General features: G+C 45.7%; 1 protein-coding gene across 1 annotated transcript; it reads right to left on the bottom strand.

Annotated features, from left to right (window-relative positions):
• Positions 1 to 2,457, bottom strand: LOC123394944 (abscisic acid 8'-hydroxylase 3-like). The gene is made up of 3 exons (XM_045089848.1): positions 838 to 2,457; positions 631 to 749; positions 1 to 524 (listed from the first exon to the last, which is right to left on the bottom strand). The coding sequence occupies exons 1-3, from the start codon at positions 2,128 to 2,130 to the stop codon at positions 431 to 433; spliced, it is 1,506 nt and encodes a 501-aa protein (XP_044945783.1). The 5' UTR covers positions 2,131 to 2,457; the 3' UTR covers positions 1 to 430.
• Between the last annotated feature and the right edge of the window lie 5,763 nt (positions 2,458 to 8,220).

The raw sequence follows: 8,220 nt of genomic DNA, 5'->3' as shown, positions 1-8,220 counted from the left end.
TTGAGTTTTGCTGTTTGTTCGTCGCTAGAGATGCATCATTGGGCTGTGTTCGTCGCGAGAGATGTGCATCAGAATAATGCTGAGCTACATGGCTGTTCTTCTCTGGCAATGCACCACCGGAGTAGCACATTCCGTTAGTAATAGTGTATTGCATGTTTGTTCTAGATTTTTTTGTTCAGTTGTTTTCCTTGTTTAATTAGCTTCATGAGCTGTTCATACATATGCGATACGTGTGTGGATTCGTCGTACTAAGAAAAAGGGTGCTTTGCTGGTTTGATGATGCTGCTGCTGCTGCTAATACAAGCAAAGTTTGCATATAGTTGGTCCATACTCCATATGCCGATGACAGCATCGGTAGGGTGCATGTCGGTCTGTTTCATCATGTATGGAGGTACTGAAAGCAGATGTCGCCACCGTGCCATCGCCGGAGTCAGGGGAGCGCGGTGGCGATGATGGGGTACTTGTTCTTGGGCATGCGCACCAGCGTCGGCTGCACTGAGGCGTCATCCTCCAGCGCCTTCCAGCTACACAGAAAAAACACACCACATCACCGTTAGCTGGGCGTTTCACAACTAGACATTGGACACGGTGGCCGGCGGCAGGGTTCGCCGGCGGGGCACGGCGACTCACTCGTATGTGCAGACGAGGTGGTGGGCGAAGACGCAGATCTCGAGCTTGGCAAGGCTCATCCCGGGGCACATCCGCGGCCCGCTGCCGAACCCCAGGAAGCTGTACGGCTTCAGCGCCCCCTGCATTGCCATTGCACAAAGTCAGTCGAGCCGTCGGCTAGCGGGGCTGCTCGCCGGAGACGAGGAAGAAAAGAAGCTAGTGACGCACGTCGAATCTGTCGGGGTCGAAGCGCTCGGGGTCGGCGAAGACGGCGGCGTCGTGGTGGATGGACACCACGTCCAGGTTCACCGACGCGCCCTTAGCCACCTCGAACCCGTCGATGCTGAAGTCCTGCGCCGCCTTGCGCGAGTACCACGGCAGGATGGTGGCCCGCCGCAGCGTCTCGTTCATCACCTTGGTCGTGTACGGCATGCTGCCCAGGTCCGACCACCTCAGCCCGCCGTCCTCCCGCCCCGCCCGGATCCCCATGTGCTCCTCCCTCAGCCTTGCGAGCACGTCGGGGTTCTCGCCGAGGAACTTGACGAGCCACGTCAGGCCCGCCGTGGTGGTGTCGTGGCCGGCGACGAGCAGCGTCAGGATGTTGTCCTTGAGCTGCGCGTCCGTCAGCTTCTCCTCCTCCGCCGGGTCCGACGATCCTTGCTGCTGCCCGCGGGCGTGCTTCATGAGGAGCGTCTGGAGGAAGTCGTCGCGGGCCTCGCCGGCCCTGCGGCGCGCGATCACCGCGTCCAGCATGGCGTACATCCGGTTCCGGCCGCCGAGGCCGCGGTGGAAGGCCGTGCCGGGGAGCTTGAGCGGCAGCGACGCGAAGGAGGAGGAGATGGCCTTGAAGTTTGCCCGGAACTCCTCCTGCTCCGGCCCCTCCGGCTCCAGGCTGACGAGCATGTTGGCGATGACCTTGAGCGTGAACTGCGATGCCTCGTCGAGGACGAGCACGCGGCCGCGGCCGGCCCAGGAGCTGAGGGTCTGCACGGCGAGGCCGTCGATGAAGGCGAAGTGCTTGCGGAGGGCGTCCACGGAGAGGGGCTGCGCGATGAGCCGGCGCAGCCGCCGGTGCTCGTCGCCGTTGGTGGTGAGCAGGCTGGTGGGGCCAAGCACCTGCTTGCCGGTGTAGAAGAGGTTGAGGCTCACCACGCCGTCCTTGCCGGACAGGAGGATCTTGGCCGCCTCCCGCCCCGTCATGAACACCGTCGTCCGCCCCAGCACGTACGTCTTGAACACCTTGCCGTACCTCGCCTGCCGCTCCCGCATGAAGCTCAGGATGCCGGCCGGCTTGGAGAAGGCGGCGATGAAGGCGAAGGTCTCGCCAACCACCGGCCACCCCATGTTCCCCGGGATGCCACGCATCGGATCGTCGGACGGCCGCCTCCACGCCCCCCGGAGCCAGAGGAGGAGCCCGCAGGCCGCCCCCAAGGCAGCGGCGAGCGCCGCGGGAGCTCCCATTCCCAAGATGGCCGCCATTGATGGGGTCGGAGACAGAGCTGTACGTATCACCATCGCCATTCTTGGCCTTATATATCCTTGTCTCTTGTCCTCTGATGCCTCGTCGCCGTTACGCCCGAGAGAGAGCCATTTGGTGGCATGCCAGGGGTTCACTCGAGTTCCATTGTGATCGGCTCAGCTAGCTCTAGCCTTTGTCTTTGGTGCTTGAGACCGACTGAGTAGAGTGTATTATACACCATGCATACATGTATGATTACGTGCTCTGTTTTAGCACTTGTCTTGTTCACACAGTTTCCTTGTAACTAATAAACATACAACTTTTCTTAGATTTGCAGCAGCTCTGAAGAAGTATTTGTGGACTTACTCTCTCCGTTCCTAAATAGTACCCCTTCCGTTTCAAAATAAATGTCCCAAGCTTAGTATAATTTTGTACTAGAGGTTGAGACAGTTATTTTGGGACGGAGGGAATATAAGTTTTTTTTAGAGGTTCATTCATTTTGTTTTGTATGTAATTTGTAGTGTAATTTTTAAAAGACTTGTAGGAGTATTTAAAAACGGAGGGAGTACATGTTTAACTGTGGCACGAAGCTCAGATAAGCACTGTAATGCCCACACACGCAATGGCGGGAACTCAACCGTCACACTGAACTTTCGTGTCGTCCAGTCGTCATCGATTTTGGTCGATTCTCGCTGCTAGTCGCCGTTGGCACTCCAGCGACCGTCACTAGCCATGTCGCCACCCTATCGCTTGTTCTTGGCAGCCGAGACAACTGTATCGATACCCCCACCACCGTTGCAGAAGCTCACAACACCGCCATTGATTTTGATCAATTATGGTCATTTCCCGGCCCCCTCCATCGTCCGAGATGGTCGCCACCGCACAAATGTCGACCGTCAAGGTCGATTAGCCGCTGGGCAACCTCTAATCGACCGGTCGGGCTACCGTTGAGCCGTATGCCCTATTCCTCACGCTGGCAGCGCGCCGCCGCCGAAGTTCTCTACACCTCTGGCTCATATCCTAGTCGGGCCGATGATCGTCTCGGCCCTGGCGACCTTCACTGGTTGAAGTCGAGCTAGGCTGCCGGCGAGCGTCAGATCTGCCTCCGGCCTGCCCACCATTGGATCTCATGCATTTCTTTCCATCTTTATCTCATTAATTTTTTCCATCATCCGGAAAAGCAATAACAATCACAATGGCCAACGATCTTATCTCTCCTTCCTTATAATCATTTTTACATCACCAAACTTTTCGTCAGCTACCGGAGATGTTATTAAGAGGATGGTTGTAACTTAGCTTGTCCAATGAGAGGCAGATCTCATCTACTCCCTCCGTTCCAAAATATAAGACATTTTAGGGATTTCACTAGGAGACTACATACGGAGCAAAATAAGTGAATCTATACTCTAAAATATGTCTATGTACATCCGTATATAGTTTATAGTATAATCTCTAAAAGGTCTTATATTTAGGAACGGAGGGAGTATAACGAGGCTTATGTGGCGACTTCGTCCATTTGGATGACGTGTGACTCCGGTTTTCACTAGGTGTTGGGTGAATATGTGTAGTGGTGGTGTGTGTTTGTGTATTGGTGTATGTATCTGAATTGTAATTGATGTTTCTATTTTACTTTTAAAACTATTTTTTAAATTTCGAAATTTCCGATAATACCTCACACATGCAACATTTATAGTACACTATATTCGCAAAATGATTGTGAAAATTTTGAGTCTAATTGATTTGCAGGAACCTCCAAACGCTTGAATAGGAAAATCAAATGATTGGAGTGACATCTCCTCTTCAATACTACAGTAGCACAAAACTCTGTGAATTTGGATCAAAGACCATTATTTTTGTGGGGATCATCAAAGAGTGTTTGACAACACAGAAAAAAACCCAAAGGAATTCTACCAAGAGCTTTGCGCTGATGGATTTCCCCCCTACAAAATAGAGTGCAATGCTAAGTAAAAATTCCTATTGGTTCTTATGGCGTGAATCAAATGACCGACAATGGAAAATTTCCTAAGAATTCAAATCCTCCAAAAAGATCTGATATAATATCTCCGAATCAAAGGAGCCATGACTTTATTTGTGGTCTACAGGGAAAGTGAAACCACTAAAATGAGGGGCTAAAGAACAACTCTCCCTTTCAGACATTCTAAAACACGTTTCTAAAAAAAACAGAAGTTTACAACAACAACAACAACAAAAACAAAGGTATAAAAGGCAGAAGTTTACAACCAAAATAAAAAATAAAGAAGCATCATGATAACAGCAACGCATGCCGAAAGGCTTCGCAGCATCTAGACCTTGCGGACTGCAACAATCACCGCCACATGGACCCTCCAAGCACACGCACATGAACGACTGCCATTGGCTTCGTCGAAGGGCATCACTCCGGCCGCCGATGCAGCATCCCGAACACCGACCTAGCTCGCCGGCTAGCTTTTGCCAGCACCTCGAGCTCTCTTGCTACCAATTCTTTCTAATAGACAACAAGCACGCGGTGAACCATCTATTCTAGTTAGTCAACATGCTTGATCAGCCGAACTGTTATATTTTAGCCACTTGTATCGAGCAGGTGCAATGCAACACGACTTGTTCTATAATCTAGGGCTGTCCATTTCATTTATAAGGTGATTGGACTGTGTTTCGTAGGCATCAGTCACACATTTATATTTTTATCGTTTGGATCAACATCCAATTGATCCCTCCATATATGAAGATCAATCTCTTCCATATAAATGTTGACTTGGGACTGAAGAAGAAAACCATACATCCTACGTATGATCCTACGGCAGCAAAACCACTAGTATATGATGTAGCATATGGTACGTAGCTTCCCGAAAATCCTAAGATATTCCTGGGATCAGTAACATACTTACTGTTCATAAGCATCATACTGGAACTCCATATATGAAGCCACCTGTCTTCTTGGTCCATGACATCACATCCAAACGACTAGCTTCGACTTCTTCTCGGATTTCTTTCAGACAACATTATAAGATTCGTTATTATCGGATTGATTTGGTCTTACCAAAGATGTCTAGTGACTAAGTCTCGCTAGTCTGAAGTATAGGCTACATCTTGTCTGAACTCAGCCGCTTGCAACAGCACCCTCGTTAGCTTGGTTCATTTGATTGACAAGCCAATGCCATGCACCTCGCGCAACCGTGCTGAACAAAACAAATGAGATTGACAGCTGAACAAATTGTTTTTTTTTTCTGTTTTGAAGAAAGAACAAGTAGTTTTTTTGAAGTGCAGCATAACTCTTGAAATCATATTTTGACTTTATGTATCCCAACATTTTCTTTTCTAAACTTTTGAATGGTTTATTTGTTGAGAACTGATAATAAAGTACTCGCTATTTTTTGTTGAATCAAATGTATAAAAAAATAAGTCAAACAAGGACACATTCGTACTTGCCATCAGATTTATAAATAACAAACACGATAGTTTTATTCTGGAACCAAAGGCAGACATTAAGACGAACACAACTTCCAGAATAAATTTAATAGTATTGAATTGTCATGATGGGAAGTGGCAAATTGACCAACACCTTAACTGAAGAGCTGTTATCAGGATAGCTCTCATTCCCATCCCAGGTGCTAAGAAGCCTGGAACAGCTTCGACTCTTGTTGCGTTGTTCAACCGTAGAGCTGCTTGCTCGGGCGAAAGCTGAAGAGTTTGGAACCGAGCATCTATCCAAGCTCAGAAATTCTCTCATCTCTGTATCTCCAATGAGCCAAATCCACCTGAATCAAGATTGTTTTCAAACCTTGCAATTCACCAATGATAGACTCGACAAGAGACTCAACGTATGAGATAAGGCCTCTGCCAATCTTGCTAACCTGTGTTATTAAGTTATTATTCAGTAGTCAATATTTCAAACGAGGAAGAGAGGCACAGTACGTACAGTGCAGGACTCTTCGCATATAAGAACATCATAGGTAAACAGTGTTTATAAAAGTAGTTCATCTTTAAAAGAGAGAGAGAGAGAGAGAGAGCTCAATTAGATTGTACAGAATTATTGATGTCAATGACAATCTAGGTCTGAAGTCTTGATGTTCAGAACCGGTTAGTTGCTTGCTTTTGTTTTGCATCGACAGCTAAAGCAAGATTAAAGGCCCATTTTTTTAAGCAAACGTCAACCGTGATGGCCTTATCCTTGAACAATTCTGTCATAGCTGACCATTTTGCAAAAGGGCATCATCACCGTTCGGTAAGCATCATAATAGCGCACAGAGCGACATAATGAGGTGAAATAGTTACCTCTTCAGGAATAATTGCAGAATCATATTGTGAAAAACTGCAACCTGCTCTCAGTCATGCACAACTATTTTATGGAAGGCCTTTGGACCAAACATTGTGTTTACTGAAGATCTGCAAGATTCCAGCAAAGTTCAACATGTTAACACGAAAAAATATAGTTACATGAAAGGAAAGAAAAATCCAACTAACAATAACAGCATAGCAAGGAGTATAAACAAAATACTTCCTCCATCCCAAAATTCTTGTCTTAGATTTGTCTAGAAATGGATGTATTAAAATACTAAAACGTGACTAGATACATTCATATCTAGATAAATTTAAGACAAGAATTGTGGGACGGAGGGAGTATATACTTACAGTTGTAAGATGCTATTGATAAAAGTTCATTTTTAAAAGTTTGGAAAGTTTGCTCTCAGAATCTCAAGTATTTGCACACATCTGTAAAATGAGTTCCAGAAGAAATTAGATCTCAAGATCGGCAGCTACCAAATTTACTCCCGAATCTGTACTAAAGCAACCCGAAGGCAGATGCATGTTAGAAAGGTCTAGCTATTATCATATTATGTGGATTAGCATTAGCTTTCTGATTACTAAATTAAACTTATGTAACAGTGCAGGAGATTCAGAAAATTCAGGAAAATTTATGGCATTGCGATTCACGCAAGTATTATTGCTAATCCCAAAGTTACAAGCTAAGAAACAATTGCTGTATCTGTATCACGATATTGAGCTGTCTTATTCAAAACGGTAACTTTCAATCACCTAGACCAACTGTATGCAGCACTGACCTGAGATCAGGTCCTCCTTCCCAGTAGACACAGTAGCCTTCCTCAAGTGCCTTATAGTGCATTGTGAAGATGTGGCAATCATCAAAATGGACAGCCAGTGCTTCAGTAAATCCTGCATCGCCTTTTTAACATATCGCAAGGCCATGATCTTTCTTGCATATTTTGCTTTGCAAGTACAAGTTACAACAAGCAGTAGACAATGGTGTTTGGCTTCACTATTTATTTGCAGTACAAGGATCAGGATGTGCTCGGTCAGCTCAGAAAACACGATTAATGTGATGAGACCATTAACAAATAAAAAAAGTGCAAACTAATCAATCTGCAAGTGAGAAAAATGAATTCAAAGACATGCAAGCAAGCTCTTTTATGTGCAGGTCCAGCAACAGGACTCCAGAAGAAAATTCATGCCCAATCTTTTGGGTTACAGAGTCTAGAGAAACCTTGAACTATAAACAGAGTTATAGAATATAATATAAAGGAAGGACTGTAACAGGTTAAAACATAAAGGCAGGACCGTAGCAACAAGATGAAACAAAAAAAAAGGCTGGAAAGATTTTGTCATGGCACTGTAAATTCCTGATTGTGCAGAAGTTGGTTATATGCTCTGCACCTGCAAGTATATAAAAAGTAGTAGCAGAAAACTGACTTTGTTCTAAGATGAAAGCATGAAGAATTAAAGAGTTCTGGTGTGGCTGTGAAAATAGTGGAAAAGTCACTATTTACAAAAGCAGAAATGCTAGGAAGTTACTTCAGAACTTGTTCATGAAATTCCAGCAATCCAACCAACAACTAGCGATGTAAAAAATCAAAAGAAATTAGTCAAATGAGTAAATTAGAATAAAGTACATTGGATGTGAGCATGCCTTTTCTTCGCTGTAAAAAAATGTAATGCAATGTATTATCCTACCATGAAGATCAATTTCCTTCAGATACATTATCCTGAAAAAGAAGAGTTAACAGAATGTAGCACCATTTTCAAGCTGATACTCAGCCTCACCTGTAGTTCAGTATAGTGCTTCATTCCAGATAGGGAACCAACAAAAGTTTGAACTTTGAACAGGGTTCTGATGGAAACCATTGACACAACTCAAA

This window comes from Hordeum vulgare, chromosome 5H (genome assembly GCF_904849725.1).
Source record: "Hordeum vulgare subsp. vulgare chromosome 5H, MorexV3_pseudomolecules_assembly, whole genome shotgun sequence".
Taxonomy (NCBI): Eukaryota; Viridiplantae; Streptophyta; class Magnoliopsida; order Poales; family Poaceae; genus Hordeum; species Hordeum vulgare.
Note: the sequence above shows the minus strand (reverse complement) of the source record. Positions and strands in the feature narration are given on the sequence as shown.

What these genes read in the sequence shown, in the direction of transcription:
- LOC123394944 (XM_045089848.1), bottom strand. Translation starts at nt 2,130, where the DNA reads ATGGCGATGGTGATACGTACAGCTCTGTCTCCGACCCCATCAATGGCG. An exon ending in TCGACCCCGACAGATTCGAC is followed by an intron (nt 750 to 837) that starts GTGCGTCACTAG and finishes ATGGCAATGCAG; the next exon opens with GGGGCGCTGAAGCCGTACAG. An exon ending in CACCTCGTCTGCACATACGA is followed by an intron (nt 525 to 630) that starts GTGAGTCGCCGT and finishes TTTTCTGTGTAG; the next exon opens with CTGGAAGGCGCTGGAGGATG.